The sequence below is a fragment of the Castanea sativa genome, chromosome 10 (assembly GCF_040712315.1).
Source record: "Castanea sativa cultivar Marrone di Chiusa Pesio chromosome 10, ASM4071231v1".
Classification (NCBI taxonomy): domain Eukaryota; kingdom Viridiplantae; phylum Streptophyta; class Magnoliopsida; order Fagales; family Fagaceae; genus Castanea; species Castanea sativa.
Window position 1 is genome coordinate 2,292,447 of NC_134022.1, and position 17,594 is coordinate 2,310,040.

Sequence of the window (17,594 nt, forward strand, 5' to 3'; positions counted from 1 at the left end):
TTTGACCAGTCTATCAAAGACTAAATATTTTCCTAATATTGGTTATTAGAAAACTATAGCAACTAAAATTGTCCAACATTAATATTATTTGAATTTTACTACCATTTTGGTCGCAAACAAGCAATAAACGTTTGCGTGCAGAGATTTTTTCCCCCATTAAAATATCCCTGTAAATAAATGTGTTATCTGTGGTCACTTCTTGCATCTAATCTAAATCCTGAATGAGCTAAACATAAATGATTGCTTGACAATTGAGCACCCAACATAAGTTGTTGAAGACGTACTAGGAAATAATCTTTCAACTCAACTTGTATGGGGTTTTTTATGTTTTGTTTCTTCCATGATATCTTCATCTATATATACAGTAAGAAGATTACAATTTACCAAAAGGACTAAATTCACTCAGTAGGAATTCTTCTAAGATTTTAAATTGTTACTGCACAACACTAAAAATATATATTGAACTTTGAGAATGAGAAGAGAAGCTCTATAATTTGAATTCCAAAACCCAATTCTAAGGTAATACTTTTCTTACTTAGAATAAAGAAGAGGTAGTACAGCTTTTTGTTATTGCTAAGTTTAATTTGAGAGGGAGAGAAGACTTGGACTACTAGTGAATTGGACCTTATTTACATTCGAACTAAACTTTATTTTTCATCATATGGACAATTTCATATTGAATTCATATGGATAGAAAATAAACAAGAGAAATGGATTTACAAATTCCAATTCTGCTGCCTATTCCATATACAATTCCACATGCATCAAAAACTCAAACTTCAAGGAAGAAAAAAAAGGGGAATTTTATATTACAGTAAAACCATCACTTGGTTGTTTCTTCTTCATGATTACTAAGCACAGTTTTGATTACAGAAACATCCATTCTTGCTGATTCTTGCTTCACCCATTTGACAACCTTCTCGGCTTCCCTACTAATCTTCTCCTCCTCCTCCAGTGCCTTCTTCAGCTTCCTTTCTTGTTCTTTAACCGAAAAGGTGCTCAAGTCTGATAAAATCTCATCGTTCTTTTCCCACCTTTTGTCCTCTATGTTTGATCCTGAAACCTCATATCTCCTACTCTTCTTTCCACCGTTCTTGTTGGTGGAGAAACAAAAGGTGAATTGGACTACTAGTGAATTGGACTACTAGTGAGAGGGAGAGAAGACTTGGACTACTAGTGAATTGGACCTTATTTACATTCGAACTAAACTTTATTTTTCATCATATGGACAATTTCATATTGAATTCATATGGATAGAAAATAAACAAGAGAAATGGATTTACAAATTCCAATTCTGCTGCCTATTCCATATACAATTCCACATGCATCAAAAACTCAAACTTCAAGGAAGAAAAAAAAGGGGAATTTTATATTACAGTAAAACCATCACTTGGTTGTTTCTTCTTCATGATTACTAAGCACAGTTTTGATTACAGAAACATCCATTCTTGCTGATTCTTGCTTCACCCATTTGACAACCTTCTCGGCTTCCCTACTAATCTTCTCCTCCTCCTCCAGTGCCTTCTTCAGCTTCCTTTCTTGTTCTTTAACCGAAAAGGTGCTCAAGTCTGATAAAATCTCATCGTTCTTTCCCCACCTTTTGCCCTCTATGTTTGATCCTGAAACCTCATATCTCCTACTCTTCTTTCCACCGTTCTTGTTGGTGGAGAAACAAAAGCAACAAGCTACTCTTTGTGGAGACTCTGACCCCATTAGCAAACTGATCAGAGTTTTAATCAATCAATAAAAAAATAAGATAGACCCAGATGTCAAGCTTTGTCCCTTAAAAGCTGTGAGAGTTCTAGAATGGTTATCTATCTGAGGAAGAGGAAACAAAAATGGAACAAGTTTTGTTGAGATGTGGAGGTGATGAATGATGATGTGTATAACACTATTGGTGGTCATTATCCTCTTATTATTATAGTCTCTCAATTAGCAAATTGCTGAATTGTTGGGACCCAATGGGTATAATGTTTCAAAATGATGAGATTGGATTCAATGAAAGGCGCATATTCGCTTACTTTGAAGTTGGTGAAGGGTTACATCTATTGCGAAGTATAATTCTCTTTTTATGTCATTAAATACCAAATCAAGATATTAATTTCATGAAAAAATTATGAGATTGTTTAACAAATTAAAAAGAACAGTCACCAGAGAAAATTGTGAGATTGAAGCAATTAATATATACCAGTAAAATTCAAAATATTATTGACTTTTGTATCTAATTTCATTGTAAATATGTTTTTACCACCCTTCCGTGGGTCATCTGATTAAAGAGATTGTTTAATAAATTAAAAAGAACAGTCACCAAAGAAAATTGTGAGATTGAAGCAATTAATATATACCAGTAAAATTCAAAATATTATTGACTTTTATATCTAATTTCATTGTAAATATGTTTTCACCAACCTTCCGTGGGTCATTTGATTAAATACATTATGTTTTCAGTTAATTCCTTACAATTTTTTTTTTCCTCTCATATATGTCAGCAAGGCAATGCTTTGGCACATGCTCTTACCCAGAGAGCAAGACGTTCTTTTCCTTTTTTTGTTTGAAGGAATTTTGTCCCTTCCAACATTTACAAGTTTTAGCAATAAAATAGCTTGGCTTGCTTTTTGGCCAGTTTCTCAAAGAAAAATCCTTATAAATGGATTTCATTGTAATGTATTATAAAAATAAAAATAAAAATGTATGAGAAAATGTAATTTTTCAAACTCTTGTTTCCTGGACCTAGCTCACAAGGTTGAAGCATGTAAACTTTCTTATCTCTTTTCTCTATCACTCTATCAAAATGTCTACAACATCTAAGCTTGTGAAGAGAATATGTATTTCAAGTGTTAATTTTTTTCATAATTCCAAATTTAGTTCCTATAAGCACATGACCATTGTTATTTTATTCAAACCTACTAAAGTTCTTGATTGTTTTCCACTAATCACTTAAGCATGTGGTCATTCTGTTCAAATCTACTAAAGAAAATTCATGGTTTTAATAGTTTTATAATATTTTCTTCCTATAACAGATGATATATGAATTTAACGCCTCAACTTGTTATAGGTTCAATTTGAGGAATTACGGGTAGCTTATATTGTGGAGAAAAGAGATAATCATTCTCCTATAAATAATTAATTAAAAACATATATACTAAAATTCTTGTAATTCAATTGACATCTTTTAAACCATCGCATACTTTCGGTACGATGATCACTCCACAAGTATAAGTGTTTGTGAGGTGTAGGGGGCAAGAGCTGAATTTCAAGTCTCTAGGTTGGAGCTTCACACACATATATACTTAAATTAGGCTAGATTTTCAACCGAAATATTTAAGGTTTAAATTTCTATCTTAATTGCTTGAATTGAAGATGAATAGATGATAATTATGGACAATGAAATAAAATCAAAAATAAAAATAAGAAGAAGAAGACGTGATAATGATTTATTGTGGGCCTTGAATCATTTGTGATGTGATGTGAAGAGCTTCCAAGCCTCAAATGTTTAGGTTAATTGATTGTTGGGAGGATTAAGTTTAGGGATCATTTGATTCTCAAAATAATAATAATAATTAGGAATCATTAGAGTTAGTTTCCTTAGGTTGATCTAAAACTGGTTGATTGATTGTTCAAAAAAGTAGCCGGGTGGGTGGATTAAAAAACGAAACCGTCCAGGCTTATCTATGTATATTGGTGATCAGATCAATGTTGAGTAAAAGCATTAATTGTTGACGTTAAGGATGGGTTTGTTTGGAGGTTAAATAGAAAGGATAAAAAATTTAGAGAAAAAATAGGAAGAAAAATTTTTTAAAGTGTATTTAGTTGGGTGGAGAGGAAGAAAAATAAATGATGGGACTTAAGTGTTTTTTTTTTCAAAATAAAGAGAAAACTAAAAAAAAAAAAAAAAAAAAAAAAAAACCCCATGAAATGAACTTTTAAAAATACCCTTAAAATTCACCTTCAAGTCTCCGGCTTCTTATTTTTTTCCTTTCATTTTTTCTTCCTTTTGTTACTGACATGTTGACTTCTTTTTCTTTTTCTTATTTTTCTCCTTGATTTTTTTTTCTTTGTTACTGACGTGATGGTTTTCATTTTTTATTTTTTTTTCTTCTTTTCTTTTGTCTGAACGTAGCTTCTTTTCTTTTCTTTCTTTTCTCTTCTTTGACTCTTTCTGGATGCGTAGCTTTCTTCTTTTTTTTCTTTTTCTTTTTTTGTGCTCATATGTTTATTTTTTTATTAATTTTGGTCTTTTTTTTTGTTCTCTTTTTTTTTTTGAAAACATGTTGTTACGCTTTTTTTTAATACCATAATTAGTGTCTATCTATACATCATTTTTTTTTTTTAAAAAGTATAATGTGTTACCTCTTATTTTATTTAATAGGGATATGATGGTCAATTTATACCAACTTTATTTTCAACAAAACAAAAAAGTTTTCCACTCATCCACTTTTTCACCATTCCAATCAAACACAAATGAGGAAAACTAAAATATTTTCTATCTTCTCTGCAATTTTTTATCCTCTCATTTTTCTATACTTCCAACCAAACGGGCCCTAACTGCCAAATTCAGCTATCGATGTTTCATTAATTTGGCTTTAGTTTAGAGGAGAACTCCTCTCCATGAGTTTTCTTTTTGGGCGGAAAGGAAAAAGATGTATAGATTCTAAAGTCTAAATCCCCTCCTCACCCAATTAAAAAATAAATTAAAATAATTTGTAAACCTAAACCAAACATTCATTCTTTGGCTCTGTTTCTCTCTCTTTTAAATATTCCTTGTTGCATATTGGTTGTTGATGACTAAAGCTCGTTTGTTCTTTGCTATTTGTTTTAATGAAAGTTGTTTATAACAACATTTTTTTTTTATAATGAACTCCAATTATGTATTTTATTTAAGCCAGATCATTTGATTCTCAAAAAAATAAAAAAAGACAGATTATAATAACATTTTGTTATAATAAAATGTAAATATATTTTTATTTTAAGGCAGATTATTTTATTCCCAAAAAAAAAACATTATTTTGTACAATAAGAAAAGAAAAGAATGGTTGTCTTCTTACCATACAATTGCTTCATTCGCTTTCACAAACTCAAAGACTCAAAGCTTAGGCTGCTATATTACATAAACTTCAAAAAAAAATGAGAATATAAATTTGGAATACTTAAAAAAGAAATCAACCAAACAAAAAGAGCAAGATTTTATTTATTTTGGTCACCACTAAGCCAACCTCCACAAGACACAAGTCCCTTCGGTTAATGTATATCACAAACTTAGTAACACTACATTTAACATGCCAATAGCCTTTTAGATCAATTGACATTTTTTGGTGTTTCCAACTGAAATATCTAGGATTCAAAACCCTCTTCCTCTAACTATCAAATTCTAATAAATGAAAAAAAAGTATATTCAACATGTATCTTGTAGAAGCCCATCTAAAAAGGAAAGTAACAATATTAATGGGCATAGGCTTATTTGTTTTATTTGTAAAAACCTTGATGGTAGAGATGTCATTTCTTAAAATGCTTGGGGTGGGGCAGTGTAAATTCATGAAATCTCAAAAGAAGTTTGTGTAATTTACCCTAAACTTTAAAGGCAGAAAAATCAAGATTGTTTGTAAGTGTACCCAATTTCCTAGGGCCATAACTTTTGAACCTAAAGTCCAATCGATGCAACATTGGTGTTGTTGGAAATATAATTCCTTACATTTTCAAATAAAGTAAAAATAAAAAACAAGAGAGAGAGAGAGGGAGAGAGAGAGAGAGAGAGAGAGAGTCTTTACTCCAATATCTGAATATATTATTATTATTATTATTATTATTATTATTATTATATAATAGGTTTATTTAAAATATTTTATTATATGATGGGTTACTTTGTGCTAATATTAAAATTTGGGTTGATAGGAAAAAATAAAAGAGCAAAGTGCAAACCATCAGGTAATACTTCATTGTCAGTGTTACTGAGAGTCTGAGACGCAAGTTTGGAGTTAGGAGAGCTGAAAAAGACCAAAGATAAAGAAAATGGTGGATTAGAGAAACTAGTGAGCATAATAATACTACAAACACCAAATTTCCACAATATTTTTCATAATAATTAAAATAACAAGTACTTTTTATTAATTTAATTTAAAATTATATAATATTATTATCTATCATTTACAATTTATAACATGACACTAGTGAAACATTACATATTACCCAAAAAATAAGAGAAATGATATGTCCACAATATTTTTACAACAAATTTTAAGTGGCAAGTTGTTACTGGTTGTTATTGTTGGGACAAAAAAGTAATCTTAGTGTTAGATTCAAATTTGAACCTATAACAACTGTAAGTGCACAATTGCACCTGGACCCAAGAACAGTTATGGGCTCAGGCCCAATGAGCCTTAAACAATGAAAACTTGTAGAGAGTGGGCTTGAAACCCAGGTTAGAAGTGAGTGAAGATTAAATGACAAACTAAAGATTGCCAGTATTAGGAAACAGCAAAGAGTAACGTAAATAGGTCTCCTCGGACGTAAGCCGAGAGCTGTTCTTATATTATCTCTCTCTTTGTCTTTTTTTCTTTTTAGGTTACAAAAAGTTCCGTCCTCATTTCTGTTCCAGGTCTTTCTTAAATACTCTTCTTCTTAATACTTTATACACGTGTTGCCCCCAACTCCTCCCTTAGTATAGATATTTCTTTTCTTAGTACCTTTGAACAAGATAACTAGAAGTTTCCCTTCCCTTTCGTTTAAGTGTCACCTCCCATTAATGCGGCCGGGGTGGTAGGTGCGGGGTCTTTAATGTGGAGGTAGCAGCCTTTGTCTTTGACATTTCTTCAACACTGGTGCTTCGGGGCATTCAAGGGTTCACCCCTTTTAACCATTGGTCTTGACCGTGTCATTCCCTAACTCCGTACCATGAAGTCCGGGTTCTTCGGTGGGTCCGAGGGTAAGTTCACCCTTCGGGCCGGGTCCTCGGACCCTCGGCGCATGGGCCGACCCATAGTATTAACAATTTCCAAACCCAGGGTCAGGTCGGCCTTCCTTAACACGGCCCAAAAGGCCCATGTTCCCATCAGGATCTTTTTACCCCCCACAATAGCCCCTCAAAACTCTAATTTTCAACGTCCGAGGAGAAAAATAGGGTTTTGATCCGACGAGAAGCTGCTCTACACACTTTATAAGTGATGGCACGTGTGGAAGTCGTTTTGCGTCCAAGATGACACTTGGCGGTTTTATTTTCGAAAACGCGCGCATTTATTACTGTAAGTTACTCCTTATCTCCCACGTTCAACGGTGAGATGGGCATCCAACGGTTCTCATTACTCCACGAAATTTTAGGCGGGACAGACATAATTTCGAGGCCGCCTTTTCGCACGTCGTGACGCTTCGGGAACCCGCGCCTTCATTTAATTCCTCGGGGGTAATCCCATCAAGACATCGGCCATCATACCTTACTCGCGTAAAACCGTGAGATTTGCACATCTTGAACCTTGTAAGTTCTTCGCTCCTATTCTAAACCTTTTCTCCTCAATATTTGTCCTCATTACCAATACAAACACTCTCCCTTTTAAAGTTTAGTCTATCGTCTCTCGTAATGGGAAAATTCAAGTGTCTAGTTGATACCGCCGTCGGATGGAAGGCTTTAGAGCCAAATACCATATTCCCGCCGACGTAGGGTTAGAATCTTGCCGGCAACGGCCGTAGCCGGTTCTAGGAAAGAGGGAGAGGTTATCATCCCTATGATAGCCTTCATAGAGGGTGGGATGACCCTTCCAATGAAACCCGTAATGAGGGAGTACCTTCGCAACCACGGTTGTGTCCCGACCAATGCCTTCCAAACGTTTTTAGAGTTCTAGGTAGTGTAGATGCTCTAAACGAGCAGATGGGTTTAAACCTCACATGGCACGATGTCGTGTTCCTATATGAGTCCCACAAACTTTCTAAAGTAGGTTATTATATGAAATCTCGGTCTAGCACCGTTAGGTTAATCTCCTGTCTGCCCAAATCAAACAAAGGCATGAAGGACGACTACTTGATCGTGTCCGGGAACGGCACGATGGCTTTCCTTGCCCGGTTCGGTGGGGGGATCCAGGTGCGACGCCGTAGGATTAATCTCCCCACAGCACAACTTCTCCTAACACACACACAAAAATGCGTATTTGTATTTACTTAGACTTGTTAAATATTTGTGTGAATCTAACCAGGTTTGTTTGTTTTGAGGTCTTTTTTGCAGATAAGCAACACGTGCGTCCTCGCCTGAGTCACTGTAACGTTGCCGATTTAAACCGGGTACTTCGCTCCGAGGTGTTCGTTAGCGAAGACTTACAACTCCGGGCGGCTCACCTCATTCTCGGATACACTCCCCTTTCCAAAGACTTCCAAGAGATAGAGGACGCCATTATTGCAGGCGACCGAAGACGGAAGAGGATCAACGTAGCTCGGCGCCATTTTTTGGACGACCGTGACCTCCCGGACGCTCCTAACACCGTCTGTACAACCGGGCGATAACGCAGTCCCCCTTGCCGTGCATGCACAAAGCAGCCATCATTCCGGAGAGAGCAGGTGTCTTCTTCACACACCCTTGACGACGAGATAGATCAATTCCATCTCGAAGACACCGAGAGACCTCGCGGGAACCGCTTGTAGTGCTTTCCGATGAGGAAGAAGAAGCACCGAGGCCTCGGAATTGCAGGGTTTGTAGTTGCCCTTCCCGAGGACGAATGCGTAGAAGACATGGGACGAATGGAGGGTCTTCTCACTAATAGGGCTGCCAAAGTTGCGAGAGAAGAAGAAGAAAAGGGGACGTCCCAATTTCTCCCAGTTTTACCTCCACCTCCTCCTCGAGCCCAAACTCGCTAGCCGAGGATCCCAAGAAGAAGAGGAAGGGGGATGATGAGGGGACGACTAATAAAGAGCCCGAAGCCACGTCGACAACTCCCCCCGGCCCATCGGCCAGAAGCCGGGATAAGGGCAAGGGTAGATCCCGTTCCCGGTTGAACTCGGGGAAATCGAGGGATGAGGCTAGTGCACCGAGCATCGGCCACCGGTCCCCCGATCTAAGGCCGGACGGCGCTCCTATCTCCTGCCCGTCCGGTATAAGGGCAGTCAACAGGCCACGCCCACCACCCGGCCGAGGCCCTAGAACGCCCCTCTCTCGCTGCCAAGGACATGGAGACCTTGGAAAAGATGGGCCAACCACAACTATTCCTCTCTCTAAAAAGAGACTTAGCGCTTGGTAAGTGTTTCTCCCTTCAACAATATTTATAATTAAATTGGTTTTTGTTATTCCTAACTCCATCATGCTTTTTTTACGTGCTATTCGGGAGGTCTTTGTAGCTGAAAAGTTTATTGAAGACGCTCGGAAAGTAGCCGGGGCCGAGCTCGAAGTTAGGGTGGAGGTCGAGAGACCTTAGGGTACAGCCCTTGCCGAGAACGAGAAGCCGACCTCGGAGGTGGCAAGGGCCGAGAGAGAGAAGAATGGTGTCGAGTCAAACTTGAAGACCATGGAGACCCGAGATAGAAGGACAAGCGCAAACTCCTTAAGGAAAGAAATGAAGAGCTCTCCCAAGCTCGAAGGGAGTGCTCGGATGCGAAAGAAACAAGCGCTCGATGAAGGAAGAAGCCAGCTCCTTCCAACTCTCTTCAGTTGCCAAGCGGAGACAAGTTTTGACGAAGGGGTAGCGACCACCGAGGAACGCTGATAGAGGAATTCGCGGCTTTATGCCGCGAATGCTGTCAAAAAGTATGGGGGAAGCTTTAAACGTAGCGGGAGTTCCCCGGTCTTCGGATTTGAGGAAGTCCGAGAACGTTTGGCTTCCCTAGAAATACGGAGATTGAAGAAGCTCCCGCCGCTACTCCTACCCCCGAGACAACTCTTCCTGTTCTACCTCCGATGGTCCCACGCGGATTCTCGATCCTACAGAACCTTTTGGTTCCAATAAAGAAAAGGAAGGAGGAGTAGATGCGAGAGAAGGACTTGAACCAGATAGTGGAACCCAACGTCCTTCCAACAAAGACAATGGATAAAGGAAAGCGGGTTATGACTCCTTTTGAGCCGGAGTTGAGAAAGACCGAGGGCACTAGTACCCTTTAGCAAGATCCCCTCCAACAAATGACTTAGGACTTAGCTTAGGGCTTCTCTTTTTCCATTCTTTTTGTTTTTGAATTATATATTGTAATGTATATTTAACTTGATTAATGAAAGACAATTTCGTTTGCTTTTCACTTGGATTGTGTCCGCTTTTTCTTTATTCTTTATGTACTTATTACAAAAGTTTTCCCATTAAGTCATATCAAAAGTTTCTCGAGTATAAAAATCTAACTCCAAGGATTGCACAATCGTAACTTCCACATAATCATGCGTATATTACTAAAGATTTAATACGAGGTGACATAGTTAACACGTTTGAACAATGCCTTGATAAAAAAGGAAAGAGGACTTCATATAACGATTAATCCCTTATAATGCATAACACCTTGTTTCTAGTAGGATGTAAGATCCGAGGACCATTCCTTACACAAATTCACTCAATACTTAAAGATATAAAACTTAAGATCCGAGTTAATAAACGGTAAGGTATTAACATCCGACACAATCGAAGTTAACTTTAAGCAAAGTCATCTTCCGAAGACAAATCTTAAGCAATCTTTCGTTTAACTGCAAATGTTAGTTTTCCCCAAAGTAGGAGGTCCGAGGACCGGCATAACTAAGGTTACATTTTGATTCTTTAAAACAATAACTTCAAATGTTAATTTTCCCAAAGTAGGAGGTCGAAGACCCGGCATAACTAAGGTTCTGTTTAACAAATGATAAGACATCAATTTCCACAAGGTTTGTGGTCCGAGGACTACACTTAACCAAGTTTCGTTTGATTCTTTAAAACAATAACTTCAAATGTTAATTTTCCCAAAGTAGGAGGTCCGAAGACCGGCATAACTAAGGTTGTTTTTAACAAATGATAAGACATCAATTTCCACAAGGTTTGTGGTCCGAGGACTACACTTAACCAAGTTTCGTTTGATTCTTTAAAACAATAACTTCAAATGTTAATTTTCCCAAAGTAGGAGGTCCGAAGACCCGCATAACTAAGGTTACATTTTAACAAATGGTAAGACATCAATTTCCACAAGGTTTGTGGTCCGAGGACTACACTTAACCAAGTTTCGTTTGATTCTTTAGAACGGTAACTTCAAATGTTAATTTTCCCAAAGTAGGAGGTCCGAAGACCCGGCATAACTAAGGTTCGTTTAACAAATGGTAAGACATCAATTTCCACAAGGTTTGTGGTTCGAGGACTACACTTAACCAAGTTTCGTTTGATTCTTTAGAACAGTAACTTCAAATGTTAATTTTCGCAAAGTAGTGAGGTCCGAAGACCCGGCATAACTAAGGTTCCGTTTAACAAATGATAAGACATCAATTTCCACAAGGGTTTGTGGTCCGAGGACTACACTTAACCAAGTTTCGTTTGATTCTTTAAAACAATAACTTCAAATGTTAATTTTCCCAAAGTAGGAGGTCCGAAGACCCGGCATAACTAAGGTTACGTTTAACAAATGATAAGACATCAATTTCCACAAGGTTTGTGGTCCGAGGACTACACTTAACCAAGTTTCGTTTGATTCTTTAAAACAATAACTTCAAATGTTAATTTTCCCAAAGTAGGAGGTCCGAAGACCCGGCATAACTAAGGTTCTCGTTTAACAAATGATAAGACATCAATTTCCACAAGGTTTGTGGTCCGAGGACTACACTTAACCAAGTTTCTCGTTTGATTCTTTAGAACAATAACTTCAAATGTTAATTTTCCCAAAGTAGGAGGTCCGAAGACCCGGGCATAACTAAGGTTCTCGTTTAACAAATGATAAGACATCAATTTCCACAAGGTTTGTGGTCCGAGGACTACACTTAACCAAGTTTCGTTTGATTCTTTAGAACAGAGTAACTTCAAATATGAGAGCCACTATAACTTTGAAACATTAATTGACAAAAGCTTATTTGATTAATAATAATACCTTCTAAGATTATTTACATTCCATGGACGTGGTACAACTCGTTCATCCGGTGTCAACTAACCTATACGACCCTACGCCTGCTATTGAAACAATGCGGTAGGGGCCTTCCCGATTAGGTCCTAGCTTACCCCATGCCGGGTTCTTAGAAGTGCCTACAACTTTCCTTAATACAAGATCACCGGGCGCAAGTGGCCTTAGTTTCACGTGGGCATCATGTCCTTGTTTTAGCTTCGCCGATAATAAGCCATTTGGACCATAGCCGCCCTCACGCCGTTCTTCAAGTAAATCAAGATCTCTTTCTAGAAGTTCCTTGTTATTCTCTGGACTAAAAGAACTTGTCTTTAGAGTAGGAAATCCAGACTCAAATGGTATCACTGCCTCGGCTCCATAAGCCATAGAGAATGTCGTTTCTCCGGTGGACTGCGCGGAGTGGTCCGATACGTCCGCGGGACATGAGGGAGCTCTTCTACCCATCTCGCCTTTCGCATCATCCAACCTCTTCTTGAGCCCGTTGACTATGACCTTGTTAACGGCCTCGGCCTGTCCATTTCCTCGAGGATAAGCCGGGTAGAGTATCTGTTTGTGATGCCCATGTCACTCTGATCTTGCCTAAAGGCGTTGCCGTCAAATTGAACGCTATTGTTTGAGATAAGAGTATGTGGTATACCAAATCTAGTAACAATATTCTTCCAAATAAACCTCTTGGAATCAACATCTCGGATATTGGCTGCGGCTCGCTTCTACCCATTTAGTGAAGTAGTGGTCCCTACAAGCACCATCTTTTGTTTCCACAGCCTCTCGGGAATGGCCCTACAATGTCCAAGCCCCAGCTGTGCGAAAGGCCAAGGGCTAGACAGAGGATTAAGAACCCCTCCCGGTTGGTGGATATTAGGGGGCGAACCTCCGACACCGATCACACTTTACGGCATAATCACGAGCCTCCCTCTCGCATATTAGGCCACCAATAACCCCGAGTCGGGGCTCTATGGGCTAAGGACCTTCCCCGCATGACTCCCACAAATTCCTTCATGCAATTCCTCCCGCAATGGTCGTTGATTCGTGGTGTACACACAACAAATACGGTCCCGAAAAGGATCGTTTGTATAGCTTCGGTCCTCGGACAACCAAACGCGGCGCCTTTCGACGTACCTTTTCGCTTCAACTTTGTCTTCGGGAAGGATGTCATTTTTGAGAAAAGATATGATTGAATCCATCCAACTAGGACCAGGCCTTATTAAATGGATGCGAGGTGCGTTAGCACTATAAGAGAAGGTTCTATCAAATCCTCAACGAGAATCACCCTAGGTAGACCTTGAGCCGAGGATGTGGCCAATGTAGCCAAAGAATCTGCATGAGTGTTTCCACTCCTAGAGACATGAGCTAAGGCAAATGAGTCGGGTCAGCTCGCCGACGTTTAACCCGGGCCAAATATTCTTGCATTCTCGGGGTCTCTAGCCTCCATGGTCCCCATGACTTGGCCGACCACTAATTGAGAGTCCGAGAACACATGGATTTCTTTGCCACCCATTTTATGTACCATTTGCATGCCTACCAAGATCGCTTCATACTCGGCCTCATTATTAGTAGCCGAGAAGGCCAATCTCAAAGATTTTTCAAAGACAATCCCTTCAGGGGACACTAGAACAAGCCCAACACCGAGACCCTCTTTGATTAGCAGCCCCGTCCACGTGAACTCTCCAAACCGAGGGTGATACATCTGTGATCACACCAACTGATTTTTCCACCCATGTGTGCTTCTTTTGAAGTTTCTTCTATCAATGGTTCGCAAACTCGCCACCAACTGCGAGGACTGTCCCTTCACCGATGTGCGAGGCCTGTACTTAACATCAAAGGCTCCCAAAATGGTTCCCCATTTTGCCACCTTGCCCGAATAATCACCGCACTACGCAACACAGCCTTTGAGAGGCAACTGGTCAAAACAACCACAGGTATGAGATTGAAAATAATGAGGGAGTTTGCGCGTGGCGTGGACTACAGCCGAAGTGCTTTTTCCAAAGGCGTATAGCGCATCTCGGCCTCATTCAAGGACTTACTAACGTAGTAGATCGGTCTCTCGTAATCCATTTTCATTCCTTATGAGGACTAGGCTCACCGCGTGAATGGCTACGGCAGGATAAGCGAATAAAACCTCGTCCACCTCGGGGCGAGATAAAATGGGTGGCCGAGAAAGATATTGCTTAACAAGCGTTGGAAAGCTACCTCGCAATCCTCGGTCCCATTGAAACCCTTTCCACTTGTTCAACAACCGAAAGAAAGGACGGCACCTGGTCCAACGGACCGAGAAATAAATCTATTCGGCGCGGCAATCATTCGGTCAATTTTTGAATATCTTTGGGTTCCGAGGCGGCGCAAATTCGAATAGCCTTAACTCTGCACTCGGGTTCACCTCTATGCCCCTATGAGTGATCATATACCCTAGGAACTTTCCGGATCCCACGCCAAAAGAACACTTGGAGGCGTTAAGGCGCAACTTATACTTCCTCGGCATTTTGAAGGTGTCGGCCAAATCTCGTCATGTGCGAAGGTACTTGTCTTACTCTTCACCACCATATCATCCACGTATACTTCTATGGTTTTCCCGCTGTCGTTCAAACATTCCGGTCAACATTCTTTGATAAGTAGCCCCAGCATTTTTTAACCCAAATGGCATGACCTTATAATGATAGTTCCCCGTTGGAGTAATGAAAGCAGTTTTCTCCTGATCCTCTAACGCCAAGGAATTTGGTGGTAACCCCCGGAAGGCGTCCAAGAAACTCATCCGAGGATGTCCAACCGTAGCATCTACCGGTTGATCAATCCGTGGCATTGGGAACGAATCTTTAGGACAGGCCTTGTTCGGATCGGTAAAATCTACACACACTCTCCACCCGCCGTTCTTCTTCTTAACGACAACGAGTATGAGCCAACCATTCGGGTGTAGAAAACTTCTTTGATCGCCCCGCCCTTTTGAGTTTAAGAACCTCTTCCTTCACGCCTCGGAATGTTCTCGGGAAGATCGCCGAGGTGGTTGCCTCCTCGGAACAATGGCCGGATTGACGTTTAAACGATGACAAATAAAGCTCGGATCCACGCCCTGGAGCCTCATAGGGGTCCCACGCAAAGACATCTATATTGTCCTTTAGGAATTCCAACAACTCCGTCTTCTCTGGTATGGCAGAAGTATGCCAACTTGGAAGAATCTCTCCGGATCATCTGCTATTACAAACTTCTCTAACTCCTCGCAAACAGCCTCATCTTCATCATCGCTCCAGTGCCTCCGAGCCGTTAGTGCTATGACTCTGGATGGGCAAGGTTGATAACTCGACTTCCGACCGACGAAGTATTGCCGCCGATATGCATTGCTCGGCCACTACCTGGCCGCCGAGGATCTCCTCAACGTGTTCCCCCGAGGGGAATTTAACCTTAACGTGCAAGGTAGAGGAGACGGCTCAGAGCGTGCAGCCATGGCTGGCGAGGATGGCTGTATATGCGGAGAGTACGCGTCAACCACAATGAAATCTACTTCAACCGTTTCGTGCCGATTGAACGGGTAAACGGATCTGTCCTTTTGGCACAACGGCTCTCCCTTCAAAGCCGATAAGAGGTGAGTCATAAGGGTTAAATCTTCCAACTCCAACCTTAACCCCTTAAATAGATCGGGGTACATGATATCCGCACCGCGCCCCGATCTATCATCACCTCTTCACGTCATAATTCCCTATTCCGAGGGTAACCACAAGAGCATCGTCATGGGGGCTGGATAGTCCCTATTTTATCCTCCCTCGGAGAAACCCAAGATAGGTAAGGTGCTCTTTAATCTCTTCGGCCTACCACCCACATCCTCGACTGCGGACGGAAACCGCCATGACCCGAGTGGGACTGAGCCGGTCCTGCCGGGTGCGGCGAAGATAACGTTAATGGTTCCCAATGCTTTGGCCGAGATGAACTGCTCCTCCGGTTGTTCGAACCAACTTGACCGACCCTGGGCCGACACAAATCCGCTTCAACTTTCCCTCACCGACGAGCCGCTCTAGATGGTTCCACGAGTCCGAGTTCTCGCAGTGTGGCCCACATCTTGATGGTACCGACGAAAAGGTTTTGATTTCTTCTCGCGGGGTCCCCTTGCCCATCTTGCCGGGCCATCCGAAGAAGGGCTCCTTGCGAACTTTTCTAATAATCGATGCACTTGGTTCTCGGAACACGGTATTTACGGCTGGGTGCCGCCAAGCCGGTTTTGTCCAATGTAATCCCTCCTCGGCTTGTTGTTGTGATATCTCGTCCGACTGAAATACCTTCTCTTATGCGGGATAACCTTCTCCTTCCCTTTTCCCTGCTGCTGGTCTTCCTCTACCCTTTTATATTCATCAATACGATCCATAAGACGGCGTACGCTGCGGACGGGCTTTTTCGTCAAAGATTTTCGTAGGTCGTGATCAGTAGGGAGGCCCACCTTAAAGGTATTAAGCGCCACCTCATCAAAGTCGCCGTCTATTTCATTAAACATCTCGCCGTATCTGTCGGAGTATGCTTTCGTGTCTCCCCTTCCTTCATAACCATGGATAACAACGAGTCCAATGGCCGAGGGACTCGCTACACGTGATGAACCGCGAAGCAAATGCTCTAGTTAGTTCCCCAAACGAGCCTACGAGACCCCGATTCGAGACCGTTGAACCATCTCATAGCCACAGTCCCAAGCCGAGGGGAAGACTTTACACATCAAAGTCTCGTTATGAGAGTGCACCGCCATCCTTTGGTTGAAGTGACTCACATGTTCCACCGGATCGGTCCGGCCATTGTAGATGGTAAAGGTGGGCTGGGTGAACCTCCCGGGAAGCCTTCCTCTCAATCCTCCGCGAAAACGGAGATTTAGAGAGTTGGTGCAACGCTCTACTCATGGTATCGTTGCCTAAGCCCCTAGAACGAAGCTTCTTACGTCCGCGAGTTGATTGGTCGTCCTCCTCGCCGGAGGATGTTGCGCTAGTGGGGGAATATGACCTTGAACCGTAGCCAACTCCCCCTATCTTTTCGAGGAAGAACTAGATGAGGACGGAGAAACCTTACGTTTAGCGCGGCGTAACTTCCTCTTCAAACGATTAATTTCCTTCGCATGGATTTAGAGCCCTCATCGTGGGTAGTGCTACCCCCTCCCGAGTATGGCTATCCCCTGGGTATTCTGTAAGGACGCTTCCCTCACGAACACTATGACGTTCAAGACGTTCGAAATGATCTTCCGGGTTGTGATCCTCGTGACTCGCATGGTGAGAGCCTAAGCTCGCCATAATATCTCTACTACTTCCAGACTAGATTTCCCACGGACGGCGCTAATTGTAAGCGCACAATCGCACCCGGACCCGAACGTTATGGGCTCGGGCCCAAATGAGCCTTAAACAATGAAAACTTGTAGAGAGTGGGCTTGAAACCCGGGTTAGAAGTGAGTGAAGATTAAATGACAAACTAAAGATTGCCGTATTAGGAAACGCAAAGAGTAACGTAAATAGGTCTCCTCGACGTAAGCGAGCAGGCCGTTCTTATATTATCTCTCTCTTTGTCTTTTTTTCTTTTTAGGTTACAAAAAGTTCCGTCCTCATTTCATTCCAGGTCTTTCT

At 41.0% G+C, this 17,594-nt stretch overlaps 1 protein-coding gene across 1 annotated transcript; it reads right to left on the reverse strand.

Annotated features, from left to right (window-relative positions):
* Nucleotides 1-1,171: 1,171 nt before the first annotated feature.
* Nucleotides 1,172-1,912, reverse strand: LOC142612852 (uncharacterized). The gene has a single exon (XM_075785018.1). The coding sequence runs from the start codon at nt 1,711-1,713 to the stop codon at nt 1,387-1,389; it is 327 nt and encodes a 108-aa protein (XP_075641133.1). The 5' UTR covers nt 1,714-1,912; the 3' UTR covers nt 1,172-1,386.
* Nucleotides 1,913-17,594: the final 15,682 nt, after the last annotated feature.